Source organism: Gallus gallus, chromosome Z, assembly GCF_016699485.2.
Source record: "Gallus gallus isolate bGalGal1 chromosome Z, bGalGal1.mat.broiler.GRCg7b, whole genome shotgun sequence".
In the NCBI taxonomy this organism is placed as follows: Eukaryota; Metazoa; Chordata; class Aves; order Galliformes; family Phasianidae; genus Gallus; species Gallus gallus.
Genome location: NC_052572.1, coordinates 54,321,343 through 54,344,196, shown reverse-complemented (window position 1 = coordinate 54,344,196; position 22,854 = coordinate 54,321,343). Strand labels below are relative to the sequence as shown.

General features: G+C 47.3%; 2 protein-coding genes across 2 annotated transcripts; one reads left to right on the top strand and one right to left on the bottom strand.

Moving 5' to 3' along the window:
- Positions 1 to 68: 68 nt before the first annotated feature.
- On the bottom strand, positions 69 to 11,337 carry LOC770141 (transcription factor AP-1-like). Its single transcript, XM_046905621.1, has 2 exons — positions 9,542 to 11,337; positions 69 to 9,226 (listed from the first exon to the last, which is right to left on the bottom strand). Exon 1 carries the CDS (start codon positions 11,279 to 11,281, stop codon positions 9,674 to 9,676), a length of 1,608 nt encoding a protein of 535 aa, XP_046761577.1. The 5' UTR covers positions 11,282 to 11,337; the 3' UTR covers positions 69 to 9,226; positions 9,542 to 9,673.
- Positions 11,338 to 11,897: 560 nt separating this feature from the next.
- On the top strand, positions 11,898 to 18,925 carry THAP1 (THAP domain containing 1). Its single transcript, XM_004949341.5, has 3 exons — positions 11,898 to 12,129; positions 12,383 to 12,578; positions 15,523 to 18,925. Exons 1-3 carry the CDS (start codon positions 12,059 to 12,061, stop codon positions 15,988 to 15,990), a joined length of 735 nt encoding a protein of 244 aa, XP_004949398.1. The 5' UTR covers positions 11,898 to 12,058; the 3' UTR covers positions 15,991 to 18,925.
- The last annotated feature ends 3,929 nt before the right edge of the window (positions 18,926 to 22,854 follow it).

The following is a 22,854-nucleotide window of genomic DNA, read 5'->3' as shown; positions in this document are numbered from 1 at the left end:
TTTTCCAGCAAAATGACAACTATGCCTTGAGGTGAAATAATAATAATAATAAAAAAATCAGCCAAAAATATGAATATAAAGCAACTTTAATTTTCCTCTAGATATTTATATCAAAGAAATAATACTCATGTCCAAGTATTGTACATACAATATCTTCCTTATAAACTCTTTAGTTTAAAACACGTGTACAAAATTGCACATTGCATTTTGCAAAAAAATCATAAATACCTTTTTGCATGTAAACAATTCCAGCACAAGGATAAATGTTATACATTCCAAAATGTCTAAGTCTCTGATCATAAACAAACAAAAACAAACAAACAAAAATCCCACTGTGATCCCCATAAAGGTCCTAGTGTTACAAATCAACCATTAACAGATTTCTAACTGATGTACTGCACACAGGAATACATTAATGAGCACAAGGCAAGTCGCCTTTTAGTCATAAGCACTTAAGACAGAGACTTGGAATACAATTCCACGGCCGTTTAAACCCGTGGTATCCATCCCACAGTGTCTAGTGGTAGCAGGATTGCATTCCTTTTTCCAAGACTGACAGCTGCAGTATGCCTTACTTTTAATTCTTAAACAAGTTGGCTACCGCTGAACAGTAGGAATTGTAAAGTTATTGTAAACACAGTCATCACTGTTGTATATTCAGTAAGTTACAGTATTCTCCTAAACACGTCACTAAATTAAGAAAATGTTGTACATTTAATCAAGTGCAAGTTGCCAAACAATATCGTCCACTTTGTTTCAGAAATAAGCATTTTGATTATAGTACTACATAGTTTGTTAAAGTAACATAAAAAAAAAATACAATGGACATAATCCTCAGTTGTATATTATTAAGCCCTATAGCTTCTATTAATGTAAAAAAATAATCACATCAGAAAAAAAGCTGTCAGAGGCGTCCTTGATAAACCCTCTCCTGACCAAATCCACCCCATCAGCAGCTACTGCATTTTGTTTCACTATTATTACCTCGGTCTGCGTGCAATTTGCTTGCCAGCACACCTATCCAAAGAGCTCCCCAAATAATCAGGTTTAATAGAAAAAGCAGAAGTATTTCTGAATCCATTCAAAGTAGGGTTTTGTGAAGTTTATGGTTTTGTTTTTTTTTCACCCATTTAAGTACTGTAATTTTTAAAAATTCCTCATGAGGAAGAGCTTTTGGAAGGGTATTTCAGAGGATTCCTCTGTGCCAGCTTATTTAATAAGGCAGAATACAAAGGTGCACGTAAGCCCAACTTGTAAGAATCCAGAGAAGCATGTAGGCAGACAACCACCCACTAACTATCTGCACACAAGCTACTGCAAGAGCAGAGGCTAATCTGAGCTGCTCTGTCTCCACCTTTTGTTTTGACCAGCTATCCTGAACAAGTATGTTTCACTGCTATGCCCAAAGGCCTAGGAAGAACGAGTTTGAACATCAGAGTTGTAGGAAGTGACATTTTGCTCATACTTCTCCTTTTGGACAGAAAAAGAGCTGGGGATGCTAGTGGCTAACCAGTAGGGAGGGGCTGCTTCTCCTTTTCTAGAGGTCCCCTGGGTATGTTGATCATGCAAGGGAGGACCACAGGACGTGAGCAGCCCCAGCAGCTACCCCAAGACACCATATTGCAAAGCTCGTGGTGCTGTGAATAAGTGTTTTCTACAAAGACGCTGAGCAAGAAACAAGCAACAGCAAACACAGAGTGCTTCTAAAGCTGCGTCCAACTGTGCAGGAGCCCTATCGTTTCAGCTGATGGAAGATCTCTATTCAAGCGATGCAGTCATTTGGTCTGAAAGACACACTGCTCAAAGAATGATGGATTTCTGCTTGCCAAGCCTGCACCCAACCAGAGCTTCTCCCTTCTTATGCATGTCTGAATGCCACAGCATGATCCACCACGAACATCGTACTGAGGGCACATCCTTGGGCCCTCAAACCCCAGAAGGACCTTCAGTCTAGGCAGAAATTGCTTAAAGATGAAACAAGCCTCAAATAAGCAGCTCGAGAAGAGAAGAGAAGAGAAGAGAAGAGAAGAGAAGAGAAGAGAAGAGAAGAGAAGAGAAGAGAAGAGAAGAGAAGAGAAGAGAAGAGAAGAGAAGAGAAGAGAAGAGAAGAGAAGAGAAGAGAAGAGAAGAGAAGAGAAGAGAAGAGATTGTCCTGGAAGAATGCCCTTCAACTCTAAGAAATACAAAAGCCGAAATGTCTCTTCAACAACAAGACTTGTTCAGAATCAGAGAGCCAGCTGTGTTTGCTGGGAAAAACCTGCTCAAGGATCCTAAGGTTTACCTCCAGACAGCATAAACTAGAGGTAATATAACAGATAAACTTGTTTTCAGGAACCGCAGGCCCACTTTTTACTTTCACAGTAGAACATCCCTTAAGGTCTCTACTCTTCTCTTGACCTTAAAAAGCCCATAGTCCCATTCCTAATTAAGAAGAGTGGGTGTGGTAAGAATCAGAGGCCAGATTTTGGTGGGTGAGAGGCCTATGCAGGCTTGCTCATCGTTTTCAGTTTGAAAGCCAGGAATTGCACAATACTATATTACAACACTTATTCCCTTCTCTTTGACCCCTACTGCAACCAAAGCAAAATTACTCGTGTAAATAAATGTTTACATTGAACGTGGTGACCCGACTACCCTAAGTGTCTCTGTGATCAATAAATGGTAGGTTGCAACAAGAGAAGCAATTCTCCACGATTTGCTTGTAATAGGTCTTTTGTTCTGGGTTTTATTTCTGGGGGGTGGACAGACAGAGGAAAGGAGAAAAAAATTAATGAAGTGTGAATATCTAATCTGTTACATAGAGAGGAATGCTCAGGGGACTCGCAAGAACTTGTTTTGCTACATATTGAGCAACACCACATGGGAAAGCCTTGAAATTAGAGCAAATGCTTGAAGCCAGGGCGTAACTGCCTTTTGGAACTCGTCCTTCATGAGCTTCGTTTTATTAGAGAGCAGACCTTTGCATCATCAGCCAGTGTTCAGACCTGGACTGTAGTTGATGACATTTCAGTATGGTGGTTACCATGGCTTTAAATAAATAAGGGTAAGTGTGAAATTACCACTCATCAGGCAAAACAGGGAGGGACATGGCTTCCAAAGAGGACAAGTTTAGAAGACATTTAAGCAGTAATAGTGAAACAAGATAAAAGCATTCTGGAAAGCAATCCTAATTCTCCCTACTTCTTTACTGCACAATAAATATTACCATTAAATAATCACTATATTCCTTCCTTGCATTCCTTGCCTGCTTGTTTGTTTGTTTCTTAACTGTTGTTGGTTTCTCCACGTATCAGTATCTAACTATTCCCATGTATTCCCATGGAGAAAGGAATAAAAGAAGGACAGTGCACGCCGTTGGCCTACTGGGAGCACAATACAGTACTGTGTATCACAAACACTCCACAGATCTACCAGCTTGTGCTGTGATTTCAGTTCCAGCACGCACAGGACTTTCAAACACCACAAGGAGTTGCCATACCATTTTAGTAACAGGCAAAAAATGGTCTGATCTGGTAACAAGCTAGTAATGGAAAAAAAAAAACAAACCACAAAAGTTCTGCTCCTTATTCTGTTCATTAGGAGAGGCAAGTTTTGTGTTCCAGGGAAGAAAGGAAAGATAACCTAAGCAGGCTCTCCTGAGCTACTAACTTTATACCACCATGCTGATTGTGTCCACCATCACAAGAAAATCTGAAGGTTGATTATACAGAGGAGGAAAAAAAAAAAGCTCTGAAGCTCAACATGTGATCTCTAAAAAAGCCCTGTGTAAGCCACAAGACTATCTTCATCAGCTTTTTTTGAGGGCTACCCTTTCTAAAAAGCCAACCTTTGTGTCAGACAGGAGGCCACGCATTCCTGGTAGTGAGAAGTCTTCTGGAGAGGACAGGAAAATGGTATCAAACAGTTCTGCAATTTTCAAGTTCCAGGTTAGGGTTTTTTTGAATGACAGTCCACAGCCTAAGAACGAGGATGCAGTGAGAAATCTGACTTTAAATAGTTTCACTTTTCTCCACCTACTCCCCAGTGGAAGCTGGGGAGCATACCCTTCTGCGCAGTTGAAAAAGACACTTTAAGGTAATTAGCAGAAAGATTTTCAAATTGCTCCATTGCTAAACAAAAAAATAAATAAAGACTGCAATCCAAGATATTTTCTGTGATGGCATAGGGGGTTTGTTATGGATACAGCAAGACTCTACAGAATTTATTTCAGGGGCTTACAATTCCACTCTGAACTAGATTTTAATCAGTAAGTAGCAGTAGAAGTAAGTCTTCTCAGAAGCGTGCTAGATACCAGAACCCAGTAGTGTTCTGGTAGCTAGCTAGCACATCTACTATCTCTGTGTTAGCAGAACTTTGTAGTCAATCACTGTTCCAAAGCATTCCTGCAGAAATCATAATTTCTCCAGAAAAATCAACACATAGGTTTATTAATCTACTGCAAATGATGTTTGTTACCAGTACAGAACCCAGAGCAGAGCTGAACTCAAAACTAGCCCTGCTATGGATGCAGACCTGTTGACGGGAGACACAAACGCAAATGGCAGGCAGGTAATTATCTAGGGCCACACCCCTGGAATCATTATTTATAGTAATCTTCCCTTCACTTAACAGAACAAATCCTTAGTTTGTCACACATGGGCTCCTCCATGCAGAAGTCACCCCTGTCCCACCTCAGAGCCACAACAAAGAGAGAAGTTTCACAGCACAAATAGCTGCAAGCCATTTCCTAAGCAGCCTGAAGACAGAGCCCTCTGACATCAGAGGACAGGAGTAATTGAGAACTAATAAGACCTTTCATCTACCATGATGTACCATAATGGCCTAAGTCTTTATACATTCAGATAAAATCCCTCAACACCTTCTCAGTACAGTTTCACTTTTTTTGTGACAAGACTAAATAGTTTATAAGGAAGGTGAGGTTCTGCCTTTTTTCACACCAGGTAGTGTGTAGAATCCTGATACAGCATCACAGCAAGCGACTGTGGGTTCCAAGAAGTCAGTCACCATTTGCAGGATTATTATGCACAGTGAAATCTTTCTGTTCAAGGCCCTTTCTGCTGATGCAGGTCTTCCAAAATATTCACAGGAGCGTTAAAGTGATGAGTGTTACCATACACCTGTGCTGGAATGCTCACAGTCACTGCACACAACACTGACCAGATAAAATGGCCAAGAAGTAACAAAACTGCCTCAGAAACGTCCCAGTGGTCTCCCCTGGTTACAGCCTAACAGCAAATAAAACACTCGGGAAACCGAAGTCGTTCTGTGCCAGTCAAATATGTACATGGGGATGTCATATTACAATTTTTCTCCTTGCTAAACATAGAAAGTGAGAGAATCAGGTAAGGAAGAAGCAAAATCGTTCAGCAGCAGTTATAGCTGCACTCACACACACAAAAATGTTACTCCCTGCTTCTTCACCTCAGAATCCAGAAGGCTGCGTAAAACATATTGCAGGATGACACGCTACAAGCATATTAATTTTTTCTTGCATGTTGATTTTGGATATAGGGAAAGTTTCTCCAAGAAGCTGCCTGGACTCAAATAGTTAAGATTCACATCGTAGCAGCCAAGTCCCTATTTTCAGCATAACAAGCAATTCAAATATACTACGCCTCCGCACTTCAAACAGTACTGAACAATACTATACAATAACTGATTAGAAATTAGTTGCCAGATAACATTTCCACCTTTAACAGCTGCATCCTGCAGAATGCCCAGGGGCTTGACCTGGGGAGACCGCTGCCTTCTCAGAAGTGAGATGGACACATTCAGCGAAGTAACTAAAAGAAAATAACAGAGCTGCTCATGATTCCTGTGCCAGTAATGACATAAATACAAATCCAAGGTGATGGAAAAGGCTTAGATGGCTACTCTTTGTTTTTTTCAAGAGTGCACAATATTCAGCAGTGATTTATGATACGCAGCCGAGAGTCCAAATCCCCTGAGGTACTGATCTCTTGCAACACTACCCACTGCTGTTCACAAGAAACCAACCACCAGAATCAGCCCTTTCACTAATGGAGATGCACCACTACTACAGAACTACAGTCCTCAGAGGGCAAAGAGCATTTGTGTCTGGGAATCTGCTCCTCAGGCAGGCCAAGTGGGCTGCCCTGAGCCATTCTGGAAGCTGCAAGAACCACTTCCCAACCACACCGACTGCCTGGACAGCCAGAGACACTGAGATGTCACTGCCTGAGGCGCCGAGGAGCACACCCATTTCTTGTCATGGCATCACCTGGACTAGTGGCAGAGAGGGGGGAGGTGCTGGTGTGGCTTCCCCCTCTCTGTGCCCAAGGAAAGGTGAACGAAACCTCCTTAACCACAGATACCCTCCTCCTCCCACTCAAGACAGGAAAGATCAGACAGTGACTCAAAGAAACAAATGTCATTTACGAGTCAAGCTGCTTCGCTGCAGCACTTAGGTAGGAAGACACATCTAGATCAAGACATCAGCTCAAGTGCCTTCCAAATCTGCTGGGAGACAGCTGCTCTCACAGCACCAAACTTCCAGCAACCAGAACAGACGAGGGAAGGGACTGCACCACTTCCAGAGCAGAGGCTACACCTGGGGCAAAGAAACAAGCAATGTCCATTTGTCGTGGGTTTGCATCTGGAATGTGAAACCAAGGCAGAAGGACTTGAGAGCGCAATGGCAATCTTTGGAGAGACCGGCAACAGCGCACATAAGTACAACAAAACATGGCACAGCTTTGAAGCATGGAGAGAAAAGCACTGAGGCTCCGGGGAACTTGAAGTGAATTGTTTTTTACAGTGACACTTAAGCACCCTATGTACTTGCAGTTACTGAAAATGAACTACACGGATCAAAGTTGTGTAAGTGGACCTGGTATCACTCTTTGAGCATCTCACAGTGACCAACATTCATGCAAAAAGTCAAAATCAAAACATAACTGATACAGAGAGGAAAAACACTGCAATGAATTGACTTACTAACAGTAAGAATAAACTACAGAATCCATAATTAAAGATATAGGGATGCTAAAGGGAAAAAGGAATACTGATCCACTTTAGAAGACAGCAATGGAAGAAGCAAAGACCTGAAGCAAACCAAGCAGCATGTCCAAGCCTTGCCATGTGCTTCAGACCACGAAGCGCTTAGCTCACCCATTCACATACTGCTGCGGAGCAGCAGCCTCTTGCAACATCAACAAAACCCAGCCTCACATGGCAGCCAGAGCATAGGGCAGGCTGCTAAGGGAGGGTGTCTATGAGCTCTCGAGAGGCCAACATTGTGCTGAAAGCTGGAAGGGTAAAGGGATAAAACAGGGTGTTTGTTAGCCTTAAAACCAACATACCAAAAAGGACTGGCTGGTTACAATCAGTAGGGATAGCAGGGGTTGCCTGTGTCTGAGGATGCACCCGCTTCCTGAGCATTGCCAGTATGTTCTGGCTGGAGCACTACCAAAGGGCGAGGAGCAGGCACTGAGCACTGCACAGCCTTCCTCTGCCCTGCCACCAGGTCTTCACCCAGCCCCATGCTCATCTGCTAATCTAAGAACTGAAACAGTGCTGCCCACACACATAACTTCTATGCATTTTTCCAAGGTTCTTTAACAAGAAGTACACTTGCTACACGTGTAGTGAAGGCGAGCACCTCACGTCAGTGGATTTCCCCAGGGCATGACCTCTCCCACTAGGGAAAGCACAGAAGGGTGGGGAAAAAACAGCCTCTATCAACTTCTCAGTCTTGCAGCAACTTTGCAGATGGGTGATGCCTGCCACATAGTGAAAACTGCCTTTTGCCTTGTTATCACGCAGCAGGTGCTGCTACAAACTGTAGCTACCCAGCTCAGAACGCCTGTAAGGAAGTCTTCAAACCCACGTAAAGATGAGAACTGTTTTGTTAGAGAATCTGCTCACTGGTATTCCTAAAGCTACCCTAAAACCAGCAAAAGGTACCATTACACTCAAGCACTTAAAACCCCAGAACGGGCTCTGATGACGTGATTAAACAGTTACAAAATGATTGATATGGCTTCTACCTAATTTGCATATGCATTAAGAAAAGAAATACCCTCAGAGCATCCTGGCTTGCAACACCCCAATCCCAGTGCACTGTCACACCACCTTGCGCCAATGCTGTGACCGTGCCCCAAACAACGTGCTGAACTTTGGGAACAAACGGCACTAAGAGCACTAAGAGCAAAAGAAACACGAGTCCATCCCAGGCCCTCTTCTTGAATTTCAAAGCTTTTTCCAGGAGAGGTAACGCAGGTGTTCAGCAGCCGCTGGTGAGGCTGAGCAGACCAGAAAGACGGCTGCACCGTGGGATGCCCATGGTCCCCACCGCAGGATGCCCTTGTCGAGCTCCATGTCCGAGCCCCAGCAGCGCGGTGCTGGAGAGGTGTGGGCTCTGCTCCACAGTGGGACCGGCTCAGGAGCTCTGCTCTTACTGGCGGCCTCCACGCTCCAACAGGCGGCTCCAGGGCTGCGCGGGGATGCTCAAAGCACACGGGTGCACGGAAGCGAGGCAGGCAGAAGCGCCGAGCAGGGGATCTACAGCTTTCCAAAACTTACTGAGGATTATGTCGAAGCAATCAGAGGAAAAAGTCCCTGTGCTGTTCCCTTCGGCTAGTGAAATCTTGACAAATAAATAAACTGCCTCAGTTCTTCCCAACCAGAAGCGTGTTCCACGTTCCAGCACTGACTCTTTCCGTCTCCGGAGTATTGCAGAAAGGTTCTTCAGAGCAAAGTAGACCAAGAGGAAATGTATATAGATCTCTACTGAAAAATAAATCTACGTCTCCGTAGTAGTTCTGCGATTTATTCAAACAGCATACAATAGAGTTGCCACTTTATAGCGAGTCCGCCCCAGATCTGAGCCCTTTTCTGTATAGCACTTAATTGTTACTATACTAAGTAAAGAGCAAACACTACTGGAATGTACACAGTGAAAGAAAAGGAGTAAAGCTCTTCTTGCCAAGGAACTGCTATCACTACTAACGCGTTATCTATAAAAATAAGGTCTAGGCAACATCCAAAAGTGTTCAAGTTTCAATAAATAACTATCAATGCCCCAGATTCGCACTGGCACAAGAAATAACAGAGCTAACAGCTGAGAAACGTCCTTTCCTACGGCTGAGCCGGCAACGCGTCCTGTCCTGTCCTGCCCCGGACTTAACACCGCCCTCCTTCGGGTTCAGTCTCAGTGCCTGAGCACCCACCTGGACGACTGAGCTCTCAATGGCAAATTAAAGCTCTAGAGAAAGACAGTAGTTAAAAAAAATCTTTATCGATGCCAAGAAAATATACAGAGCCATATTATGCTTTAAATATATCTATATACACGCACATCTTTTCCAAAGGGCACAATTCTGGCCTTTTTTTTTTTTTTTTTTTTTTTTCCTTTTCCTCTTTTCCTTTTTTTTCTCCAAACTCTGAGAAGCTTATCGATTGCTATACACTCCGGTACGGCGCGTTAGGAAACATATATATATATGTATATATATATATATATTATTATTTTTATCCCCACGTGAAAGTAAAGTTCAGTCTTTCTGTAAACAGGAGTTACCTTAACCTCCGACACCTCCACAGGCCTCGCGCACTCCGCCCGGCGCACAGCCCCGGCTCACACAGCGGCCGCGGAAATCAACAGGCGCGGCGCGGCGGCCCCGCTCCCTCTCTCCGCTTCCCCGGCCGCTCCTCAGCAGGCGCCGGCCTCGGGCGCGGTGGCGGCGGCCTCCGGGGGCGGCTCGCGGGGCGGCGGCCCGGAGGGAGCGGCGGCGTTGATGTGGCAGCCGGAGGAGAGGTGGCTACGGACGCGGCCCTGCAGCTGAGTGACCTGTGCGCGCAGCAGGTTGGCGGTGGCGGCCAACTCGGCGTTCTGCCCCTTCAGCGCCTTCACCTTCTCCTCCAGCCGGGCGATGCGCTCCAGCTTCCTCCGGCGGCACTTGGAGGCCGCGATGCGGTTCCGAAGCCGCTTGCGCTCCGCCTTCAGGCGCTCCTGGCTCTCCGCGTCCAGCGGCGACAACGACGGCGGCGTCGGGGCGCTGCCTCCTCCCTCCCCGCTCGCGGCGGGCGGCACGTCGGGCACAGTCTGCGGCTCCTCCAGGGCCCGCGGCGCCGGCAGCCGCCCCGCGCCCAGCCCCGCCGGCCCGAACGGCAGCCCCGGCGGCGGCGGCGGCGGCGGAGGGGGGGGCGGCGGCGGCGCGGGGGCGGCGGGATAGGCGCTGCCCGAGGGGCTGAGCGGCCCCGCGGGGCTGAAGCCGCTCAGGTTGGTGTAGACGGCGGGCGGCTCGGCGGCGGCCCCGGGGCGGGCCGGGCAGCAGGGCCCCGGCGGGGAGAGAGGCGGCGCGGTCAGCAGCTGGTTCTGCTTGTGCAGGTCGGCCAGGGCCTTGACGAAGCCGTCGGCAAAGCCCTCCTGCTCCTGCGTCACCGGCTGTCGGTAGAGGAACGTTCCCGCCGCCGCCGGCCCGCCGGCCCCCCCGGCCGCCGCCGGCCCCGGGCTGCCGGGCCCCAGCCCCGCGCCGCCCTGGATGAGCAGCTGCTCCAGGTCGGCGGCCGGCGGCAGCTTCAGCAACGGCAGCTCCGCCGCCGAGCCCAGCGCGGCCTCCGGACCGCCGCGGTTCGCCGCCGCCCCGGCGCCGGCCCCCGCCGCCGAGCCCTGCGCCGAGCCCGGGGGCGGCGGCGGCGGGGCGGCGGAGGGCGGCAGCAGGCGCAGGGCGGCCGCGCTGCCGCGGGCGCTGCCGGGCGGGCGCAGGGCGAAGGGCCCGGGCAGCGGCGAGGGGGCGGCGGGCGGTAGGTCGCGCTTCTTCCCGGCGCCCAGCAGCAGCTTCGGGCCCGCCGCCGCCGCCGCCTCGGCGCCGGGCCCTGCGGCGGCGGCGAAACCCGGCAGCGGCACGAAGTCGGGTAGCAGCTCCAGACCTTCCTCGGGATAGAACGGCGCCTCCATCTTCACGGCGGCTCTCCCGCTCCGCCCGCCGCTCATGCTGCCGGCCGGCCGGGGCGCGGCGCGGCGCTCCCCGGTGCCCGCCCTACGGCGGCGGCGGCAGCGGCTGTAGGGCGCGGCGCGACTCTGCTCGGCGGGGGCCCGCAGCCCTCGGCTCTCAGCGGGGACTGAGCCGCCTCCCGGCGCCACCGGCCCCACGCCCCGCCCCGGGCCCGCCGTCTGCCCGCCCCAACGCCGCCGCCGCCTCCCCCGAGCTCCCCGCCGCCGGCCCCCGGCTCTGAGGGGCTGCGCGGGGCTCGGCGAGGGGCCGCGTTCGGAAATTCGGTGCTCGGCCGTAGACTGTCTCTTTGCCCTTCTGTCCATTCTCCATCTGCGAGGGGACCCCGGACCCGATCCCGGAGCCACCTCCCGCGGCTCCCGCCCAGACTTTGCTCCCACGCTGGGTGCGCCATGGGGCGCTGTCAGCACCCCCCGGCCCGCCGCGGGCCCGCCATCGGCGCCCGCTTCCTGCCCCGCACGGGGACAGCGAGGTCAGGACAGGGAAGAAGCGGCGGGAGCCCGGGCCCTGGGGCGCTCCGGGGGCCGCGGGGATCGGCGCCGAGACCCCGCGCCGTCCCGCGAACGGCCCGCTGCTGTGGAGCGGTGTCGGTCGCTGGTGTAATACAGGGCAGGAATACGACGGAGCGCGCTTTACATTAACTTTCTGTAATCCAACAGGTTGGTTTATTGTTAGCACACGTGCAGTATTTCAGGAAGAGCCGAACATCCCGACCACGTCCGCACCCCATCCCACCCTGGGGGCGCTCTGCCTCCGCGCCTCAGCTGCCCCTGAGGTGGTTCCGGAGCGAGGGGCGGGAACAAGGTCGAGAGCCGCGCCGATTGGAGGATCCGTCCCATAGGGCTCCGCCCGCCGCGAAAGGACCCACCAATGGGCAAGGACGGCGCGCCGTAGCACCGCGAGAGTTGCGCTGAAGCTGGTGCCGCCATCTTGGAGTTGGGAGAGGCCGCGTCCCGTTGCTGTCCCTCTCGGAGGGTCACTGGCGGGGGGGAGGGGGGAGGATGGTGGCCCGACGGTGAGCGAACGGCACCCGGGAGCCCCTCCTCGCGCCGCTGGGCGGCGGCGGCCGCGGGGCCGGCGGGATGGTGCAGTCATGTTCCGCCTACCGCTGCCGGAACCGATACGACAAAGAGAAGCCCATCTCCTTCCACAAGTGAGCGCGGGCGGCGGGGCGGGGTGGAGCGGGGCGGCGCCGGGCGCGGCGCCAGGGCGGGGCCAGGGCGGCGGGTGCTCGCCCTCCCGACGCAAGGGGGCGCTCGGGCCGGGGGCGCGCGGGGCTGGCTCTGCGGTCGGGGGGAGCCGCACCTGGGGGCGGGCCGGGCACAGCGCGACGGTGTGCGCCGCTGCGTCCCAGCGTGACGGAATAAGCGCGTTTGAGAAACGCTGAAAGCGGCTCTCGTTGTCAGGTTTCCTTTGACCAGGCCCGATCTGTGCAAGAAATGGGAGGCGGCGGTGAAAAGGAAAAACTTCAAGCCCACCAAGTACAGCAGCATCTGCTCGGAGCACTTCACGCCCGACTGCTTCAAGCGGGAGTGCAACAACAAGCTGCTGAAGGAAAACGCCGTGCCCACTATATTCTGTTACACTGAGCCCAGTGAAAAGGTAAATGCACACTGCTCACAGCCCGAAGGACCGGAGTGCCCTGTGTGGTTGCTGATGGTGCTCCCGTCAGTAAGACCATTTGTCATCACGGCAGTTCCTTTTCTGGTTCTTCTTTCCTGATGTAACAACTGCAGGCTGGCACCTGTATCTAGGTGGGGCTTTGGTTGTACGCGACCAGACTGCCCAAAAATCTGACAGATAATCCAGGTCCTTGTGCCTTTTGAGGACTGATGGCCCCTGCTTTCTCCTGCAAATAAGAAGACAGCTTGCTCGTTCTCTGTAGCAGATAGATTTGCAGAGGTTAGTGTTAAATCGTCAGTATAATGTTATAGCTTCACATCAGGTGGTTTGTCCTAGTTAGCCAGGTCCTGCGCTGTTAAGTCGTGGCTACAGGTAGGACTATGCAGATACAGCTGTGAAAGAATTTGAAAAGTCCAGCCTCTTACAGAATAACATTAACTGCAAAATTGTATTACAATTCAGAGTACCATCTACTAGCCACTTTTCTTGGTCTTCCAGAGTATACATTGGCCACCACTGATTACAGTAGATAAAACTAGTGTCTCTCTGTTGAATATTGAACATATTAAGGCAGTTTACTTGTGTTCCCAAGCTAACACGAGCCCTTTCTCGGGGCTTGCTGCCTGTTCAGGCCGTCATCTGTATCCTCCCACACAGCATACAATATTGGATTTGGTGCAGAAATAAAGAAACATCTAGAAAATGAAAAGTGGAAATAATAGACAAGAGACCGTAGCACAAGGTATAAAGTGAAACATGGACAATTTTCAGGTCTACTTTTTTGTGCTAAGTTCTGTTTGATAATGCTTTCCCACAATCTGAGCAACACACTTCCTATATCACTGTTTGCAAAACTTCTTGCAGTGTGAAAGCTGAAGGTGTGTATAGGGAAAGCTGCTAACGTGACATCAGTGCAGCTGGGGTAGTGTTGAGCCACGTTCTCTCATTCATTGCAGTGCCTGGCTATGCACACAGAACACGCAAAAGAGTGACTCCTTATGGAGAAGGAGTTGGTGCTGTTCCTATTTATGTCACAGCAACTTTCAGTGTATCTTCAAGACGTTGAACAGTAGTGAAGAAGGGTGGTATATATATTTTTCTTAATTGAATTTAGACTGATTTTGAAATACAGCATTTAGCATTCTGATTCTTGAAATACGTTCTGAATCTTTTTTTTCAGTTAGGTCTTAGGAGAACCATTTACTGGATGTAAGAAGGAATAAGAATTCCCTTGTGACATGTGAGCGATAGGAGTGATGAGTTCTCGGTGACACACTGTGACAGCAGTAACACAGCATGTGCTGCGTAACTCGTGAATAGATGTCTCTGTCTGAATCCAGCTGTCTGGCAACAATGCAATTTTTGCTTGTGCTTCCAACATGGGCGAAGTTCTCTCTGCACAGTATGTCTTTGGTTTGTCATCTTTGCTGAAAAGTTTGAAAGCTATAGGTCAAACTTTTTGGAATATTGGTATGTGATTTAGATGGGCACACCTAGAGCATCCACTTCTTATAACTGAGAACTGACAGAGGCAGTTGGCTGTTTTTGTATTTTAAAGTGATCAGTAATACCTGTGCAGTAATGAAACTTCCCCTCAATACCAAATGCAGAATTGTGTTCTTAGTTCCTGTGCCTAATGTAGTCTGTACAAGGCTGATATCTGGACCTCCCAAGTTGAGTGTTGGTTTGTTCCTTATATTAAGGCAAGGAGCTTAATTAATGTGGTCTTCCAGTCTGACGAGGGGACAGTTGATGGCTGTTAAAATTGATGTTGTGAATGTCTTCATGCTTTTGTTCGTAGTAATAATGTTGGGGGCAGGGAATTAAAAAATTGGTTTCAGTGTCTCTTTCACTGCGACTTTCCTAGGCTTTTTTTTTTTTTTTTTTACACCAGTAATATGCATTATGTGCACATTTCTGAATTAAGTATGTTTCTTCCGGGCAGAATCAATCAGATTTCTCTTTGGCCCCCTCCCAAGTGATGAGACGTATGCATTGTCCTGAGCCATGCAAGTGTCTGAACCTATCTAGAGCAGTATGGTGAAGTCTGCAGTATGATACGGGGCTGAGCTCACTTGATGTTCTGCTCTGTCCCATCTGCCAGCCACCCAGTCCTGTCTTCTTACTCCTTCTGTATACCATCTCTCATTGCATGGCTTTAGCTTTAATGCAGGACAGAACTTTGTTGCAGTGATGGTGGAAGTGTGAATAGCTTTCGGTCATCTTAGCAAAATCCTGTATTTAGGAAAGGGTTAATAGCAAAGCTGGAAGAGCTGTTTATTTTGGCTCATGACATCACCAAACCCTTTTGCTGCAATCCCAAAACAATGTGATGGTCAGTCCTGGTTGTGATGAGGCAGATCTTCCTGTGTCTACCTTCTCTGCTCTGCCAGCTTGTCCACCTCCTTTGGTGAAATGGTTCTTATTCTGCCCCAGTAGAAGATTCTCCAGTTCTGCTGTCTTCCTGGTTAAATTAGCTGACAAGTTCAAAGTGTACGTGGTAAGATGCAGCAGAAAGAAAAAGGGACAAAGGGGAACGGGATGGCTTCAGTGAGTTACCAGATCAGCTGAACTCTTTCACAGGACTGCATCCATGATCCTCAGCTAATCCTGGATATCTATTTCGCGTGTCCTCAAAAGTGAGAATGACTTCTGGGCTCTTCAGTTTCAGATTTGTTCTAGCCATCAAGGATTTGAGTTTCAAAAGACAGTAGAAATGAAGTTGCTTAAAATACCTCCAGTTTAGAAACCAGACAAAATGAACCAGTTTTGAAAAATTGGGCTTTGAAATGCGTGGTGGGTTTTTTTTAATTGTTTTTTTTTTTTCCCCCAGTCCTAGTTGTTTATTTCGTAGTTGCCTATACTGATGGAGTTGTGTTGCAAAAATGCTACGCTTACAAGTGTACCTTTTTGTTTGTTTTAGCCTGAAGAATTCTCAGAGCAGCCAGAAGATCCGCTTCCACCACCACCACCACCACCACCTCCTCCGCCACCGCCGCCACCACCGCCACCTGCAGCTCCCATGCTACCACCATCTCCATCAGCTCCTTCTTTTCATTTATCTCAGATAGATGCCAGATTTGTAGATCCAAGTATCGGATTATTGATGCCTCCTCTCCAGACCCCTAGCAATCTTGCCGTTTTTTGTGATCACAATTATACCGTAGAGGATACAGTTCATCAGCGAAAAAGAATTCAGCAGCTAGAGGAACAAGTTGAAAAACTGAGAAAGAAGCTCAAGACAGCGCAGCAGCGATGCCGACGTCAGGAAAGACAAATTGAAAAACTGAGAGAGATTGTTCAGTTTCAGAAAGAAAAAGACATCCTGGCAGGAAAAGGCTATGTGATTCTGCCCAATGACTATTTTGAAGTTGTAGAAGTACCTGCATAAAAGTCACGAGCATCCATTTCCACTTTGCTAGGCTAAGAAGTTTAGTTTAAAAACTAAATGCTCTCTAATTCTGTGTGTGAGACTCTTCCAGAATCCTAAACCAGCAAATAAGCTGTCATACAAAGGAGATGGCATTTTTTCTTTGTTTTCATTTAAGTTTGATATGTTTTTTTAATGTACTGAAAATGTAAACATCTCAGAATTAGGATGTGCATTTATTTTTTGAAATAGGAATTGCTTTACAGAAGGAAAGGATGCATGGTTAAATACACTTAAAATCTGTACTTTTTTTTCTCTTTTTTTTTTTAACAATGGCTGTCTTATGCTTACACAGGATAGAAACTGAATCTGGCTGAGAGTGAAGCTGAGGTTGTTCTACACTTACTACAAAACTTTCTCAAGGCATTTAATGTTTGCTTAGGTGGTCCCCACAAAATATGATGTTCTTAGACCAGCTAACTGAGTACCTGCAAGTGCTGCCTTGTATAAGGAATATAACATACATATATTTATATATATTATATGTATATATTATATTTTTATATATATATAATATATATATATTAGAAGTGTGTGTGTATATATACATATATATATATATGTATCAGACTGGGAAAGCTTCTAACCACCAATTGTTATGCCTTCAAAGCACTGCAAAAAGTCTAAAAGTCTAATTCCTGGATCCCTTTGGTATATAAATGAGCCTTTTCTTTTGGAGTATCATGTGGAGACTGAGAAGGGGAGATTTCATTAGTATAGCTGACTAGAGCTGTAGGAGTTTCTGCTTTAAGGACGCTTAGAGACCCTGCTGAAATAAAGTGCTGCTCTGAACATGCATGTTGTCAGATTACTGGCAGGATCAGGAAGGTGGTGTACTGTTCAGGGTGACTGCTCTCTAAACTGTCCTAATAATATGCAGTCCCCAGTATACTGGAATATGCCACTCTCTCTCTACCCATTACAGTAGATGGGTAGAATTGATTAATGCACTTTGATTAATGCACATTTCAGCCAGCATGGGCTCATGAAAGGCAGGTCCTGCTTGACCAACCTAATCTCTGTGACCAGATGACCTGTCTGGTATACAAGGGAAAGGCTGTTGTAGTTTACCTAGACATCAACGAAGCCTTTGACACTGTCTCCCGCAGTGTTCTCCTGGGGAAGCTGGCAGCCTGTGGCTTGGACAGGTACACTCTTTAGCTGGGTAAAGAACTGGCTGGATGGCCGAGCTCTGAAAATGGTGGTGAGTGGAGTTAGATCCAACTGGTGACTGGTCAAGAGTGGTGTTCCCCAGGGGTTGGTACTGGGGCCTGTCCTGTTCCGTATCTTAATTGATGACCTGGATGAGGGGATTGAGAGCACCCTCCGTAAGTTTGCAGATTACTCCAAGCATGGAGGAAGTGTCTAACTGCCTGGGGGTAGGAGGGCCCTTCAGAATGAACTGGGTAGGCAGGATAGCAGGATTGAGGCCAGTGAGATGAAGTTCCACAAGTCCAAGTGCTGGGTCCTGCACTTTGGTCACAACAGCCCCAGGCAATGCTACAGGCCTGGGGCAGATTGGCTGCAAGACTGTGTGCAGGAAAAGGACCGGGGGGTGTTGGTCAACACTTGGCTGAATATGGGCCAATGGTGTGCTCTGGTGGCCAAGAAGGCCAATGGCTTCCTGTCTTTTATGAGAAATAGCGCAGCCAGCAGGAGCAGGGAGGTGGTTGTTTCCCTGTATTCAGCTCTGGTGAGGCCACACTGTATTCAGTTTTATACCCCTTGCTACAAGAAAAACACTGAGGCTCTGGAGCATGTTCAGAGAAGGGCAGCGAAGCTGTGAGGAGTCTGGAGCACAAGTCTTACGTGGAGTGGCTGAGGGAGCTGGGATTGTTCAGTCTGGAGAAGAGAAGGCTCGAAGAAGACCTTATCAATCTCTACAACTTCCTGAAAGGAGGCTGTGGCGAGGTGGGGCTCGGCCTCTTCTCCCAGGTAACACCAATAGGATAAGCCTAGAATGGCTTCAAGCTCTGCCAGGAGAGGTTCAGGTTGGATATTAGGAAAAGCTTATTTTCAGAAAGAGTGGTGCTGCAGTGGCACAGGCTGCCCATGGAGGTGGTGGAGTCACTGTCCCTGGAGGTGTTCAAGAACCATGTGGATGTGGCACTGAAGGACATAGCTTAGAGGGCAACATTGATGGTAGGTGGATGGTTGCACTAGATGATCTTAGACATGTTTTCCAACCTTGGAGATTCTACAATTCTATTATCTCAGAATGTGCGTAGCTTCAGGAATGAAGAAAACTTTTTTTCCCTCTGGAGTGCTGGACATTTGCTACTTTCATTACAGCATACTACAATTATGTTTCTACCCACCCCTCCCTTTTTTTAATTCCCCCAAAGTCCACCATTGGGCAGCAGTGGAATTGGACTTTGGGTGTTGCTTGGTGCTAGACTGGTTTTTAATATCTCAAATACCGCCGTCTCTCCTTCAGCCTTATTAAGAGTCTTTCTAAAAATTAATTTAGCATGACGAGGTAGTGCTGCAGCTTGCACTTATTGTCAAATAATTTATTGAGTCAATGCACTCATTCAAAATTAGAGAATGACATCATACTGACTCTATTGTAGCTTTCACAGCTGAAATTCAGAGAGATAAACAGACATGAGGAGAATGAGTTTTCTCTATCTGTGTCAAACTTGTGTGTGGTGTGAAATCTAGCTCTGATGTTAATTAAGCCCTTCTCATGACGGCTTTAAAAATTTCCCTTAATATCCATTAGCATGACAATTTGAAATGATTAGAGCCAGTCTCAATACTTCTGACCTCACTCATGCTGTCTGTATACTTTCCCTGCTATTTCACATACTTAAGATGAACAAATTGCTAATGCATCCTTTTGTGTACATTTATTAATTAAAAATAAAAAGCAAATGGTGTGTTAGATTTTTAACTGCTCTCTCTCCTCTTTTCCCAGGACTTTGCCAGAACTAGATTCACGCTTTTAAAAATCTTTTTATAGAGCAGTTTCCTTGTTTAGATGCTGATTTTCTTCCCCCTCAGCGTTCATGAATCTTGCTGTTGTTACTTTTGATGCTTAAAATAAACTTGAAAAAGCTCAAATTCAGGAAGTGACAAGGAAAATTGGTTTAAAGTACTAGCCATATGCTAGCACGTGTGGCCATTTAGTGGATCATTTCCACTTTCTCTGCAAAATATCCCCGCCTTTCACTCTCCAGTAATCTTGAGGGGTGCTCCTGCCACCCCTCTTCCAATCACAACGGGCTGTGTACTCACTCACATCACCAGCCTTTCTGTCTGCACCGGGTGTGCTGCTGGCTGCAGCCTTCTGCTCTCACTAAGCCGTGGTCTTGTGTTGTGGTGGGGAGACAGAGGAAGGTGTGCAGTATCGGATCTGACACAAGAAAGGGGCTGGGAGCAGGGGGTGGGGAGAAATCCTCTTCTTTGGCTGCAGTGAGTGATTACCTTATTTCAGCTGTTTCTGCATATATAAAGGTGACGTCTTACTCTTAACTTTCAGCACTGTTGCTTCCATGACTTTCCCCCACTTTTTGCTCGTCTTGCTGTGCTCACTGAGCTTTTTCTTCAAATACGTTCTTTAAAATTTCTTCAGAAAAGCAACCCAATAAAAGTAGTAAGGTCACTTTAAAGCATTCTGAGAGATGGCTGATCTCATGGGTAGTAACGCTGACCATTGAGAGAGCTCAGTGATCTTTCAGGCCCCTTCCAGCCTATGCCACCCTATGCTATGGCTGGTGTGCAGACATTTTTGTTGATGAAGTTGGTCTAATGGCTGACTTAGGCCTCAAGTAAATGTGTTCACTAAGAGTAGTGATTACTGCTTGTCCAGTAGTATGAGGCTGAAAAGGAGGATTTCTGTAAATAGAAGTACAGTCTATTCTGGCAACGGGCTTGAATTTCTCCTGTAGTCACTTTCCTCCCATCCCCTGGCCTTTTTTTTCCCCCTTCTTTTCAACTATTTTTTCTTTTTATTTCTCTCTCTTTTTCTTTTTTTTTTTTTTTAAGGCCTTTGATGCTGCCGGAGGTAGGTATGGTATGAACTCTGCTAGGCCTATCAATATCACTGAGCAATGAAATAGTTGGTTCTGGATGCTCCTGTTCTCCAGGAAGGAATAAGTGGGTTAAAGCTGGCTCAGGCCAGTTGCCCTCTTGAATGTGCATTTTGTGAGCTGTGTAGCTCTTCTATGAAGGCTGCTTAAGCAATCTGAGGACTCAGTGGCACAGCTGAACAAAGGTTGCCATCCAGTTCCCCTTGTGTTGAGATCTTTCCAGCTTTCCCTGCAAAACTTTGTGGTTATTCTTCACATTCTTCCATGTGTTTGTCATTCCTGCTCATCTCCTCTGAGCTGTCTTTTGCTGCCAGGGGTCTGTCAACCAGTCACACAGTTCCACACCATTTCTCTTCAGGATTGTCCTCTCACATCTTCTGCAAGAAGAACTGAGCTCTCTATTGGCTTCGGGTGCTTCACGGTCTGGACCCATGGCTCAGAAAGGAAAGAATTTTCAGAGGTGACACTTCTCTGTGAGAGAGGAAGTGATCTTGCTCTGGGTTGAGAAATCCCAAGGCTTCTGCCTGCATCTCAGGTTTCTGGCAAAAACCACAGGAGCTGGTTATGTGGAGAAGGAACCTTCAGGATATCTATTGAGACGGCTCAGAACAGTGCTCCACTTCTTCCTTCTCTCTCTTCTTCTGTCAGCTTGATCAGATTCCTCATTCACTGTCACTGATGTTGGTGCTGTCAGGTCCATGGCAACCTGCATGCAAAGGAAATCTGAGGGGAGGCTGAGCTGTTCCCAGTATAGCTGTCAGACACCACAGTGGAGGCTTCTGTTCTTAGGAGAGTATATGCTATGTAATCTCACTGGCAAATATTTATCTTTCTAGTATTTTAAGCCAGATCTGCACATGCAATCTTGTCTCAAGTGTCCCTGAGCTGTCATGGTGCTTTATGGAGTGATTTTGTGGTGTCTGTTTATCCAAGGGAGTCTAGGAGTAATTGCTCATTGCTGATGTGTCCAGCATGTTGGGAAACCGAGCAGGTTCTGCTCTACAGCAGGAAAATTATCTGATTATAATAATAGTAATAGGACAAATGTTTGTTTCTCAAAATGAAGGTATTCACCTTGAGGAACTCCAGGTATTTATCAGTAGTCTGTAAAACACAAGTGCAAACAACTCTTGTAGTGTCAGTGAAATTATCTCTCTTTGATTCTGCCATTAGCTGACAAAAACAAATTTCCTGGTGGTAACTTTTCATATACTTACATGTATACTTGTATGTGTATGCACGTGTGTATGCATATCCATATGTATGTATATATAAGGAATATTTTTAAACACAAATATCCAGGGAAGCTTATGATACTGTCATAATAAATCTTGCAGTGTCAACATTCAATGTCCATCAGTACTGACATTTACCTCATGGCCTGTCTAGTGAGCTACTTAAATTCTTTCATTAATGGTATGCCAGATCAACAACTTTGATGTATATCTTCAGTGATAATATATAATTAAACTGCTGCCTATGAATGGTGCTTTCTGTGTTGTTCTCAGTTCTGTATGACAAACTAGATTCCTGCACCAAATCAAAACTAGCCTCCATTGACACGTTTTATTCACTGAGTCAGAGGCTTCTACGTGCAGTAGATGGCAGTGGTCTTGCTTCTTTTTCACAGCACAGTCTCCACGAAGTCTTGTGAATACGCTGCCTGCTCGAGCCATCACCTCTGTGGCATGTCTGTAGAACTAAGACTTCTCTGCCCATCAAAGAATCTCACCACTGAAAGACCTCTCCATTAAAGGATTTCCCTACTAAAAAGTTAGGAACTTTTCATAATAATATATCATAGAATCATAGAATCATTAAGGTTGAAAATGACCTCTAAGATCATCTAGTCCAGTTGCCCACCCACTACCGATGTTGCCCACCAACCACGTCGCTCAGTGCCACATCTGCACAGCTCTTGAACACCCCCTGCGCAGCCTGTGCCAACACCTCACCACTCTTTCTGAGAAGTTTTCCTAATACCCAACCTGAACCTCCCCTGGTGCAACACAAGGCCGTTATCTCTTGTCCTAAATGTCAACGACTTTTCACTGTCTTTTGCTTGTCTGCCTTGCCTTGCTCCTCTGCCAGATTGCTATCCTCTCCTACCATGATTTGTTTGGTCTGTACTATTAATACTGTCAGAACTTAAGCATCTGTGTTTATTACATCTGCCTTTCCCTTCTTTTTTGCTCCTGAACATAGTAACAAGATGTGTGACTGCTCAGTTACAGCTGTGGAGAGCTCAGGATTTTTGGGATTTGAGACAGCAGCCTCTCACCAGATGCTGTTAACTGATACTATTCCATTCTGCATAATGTGCAGGATGTGAAAATGTCTCAGCTGAGAACTGCTTTGGGTAAATGGATGAGTTTGGCCTGAGGAATGAGGAAGATTAGTTATTACTCCAGTGGATTTTACTCTCCTTCCTTTCAAGTTCATTTTGGTTTCGTTTTATTCTACTTTGGCTCATGTCCCATCTGTGACTGCCATGTCTGCAAACAAAAACGTCAGTCGTGGGCAGGAGGAGGAGTGAGCTCAGGTGCATCCCCTGGTCCTAAAAGGCTGAGACCCTTCCGGGCAGTATGTTCAGCAGGGTCATGGCTTTCCTCATGCAGAAATCAATGCAGAAATGACAAAACCTGACTACGAATTCCCTATGGGTCTGGGCTTTTTTCTGTGTGTCACTGAGAATTGTGCCATTGGAAAGCCCTCTGTGGTTCTTCCTATTGGTGTCACTGGACATCCCACATGCTATCATCAGGCCATGTAGGAGAGGGAGTACCAGGCA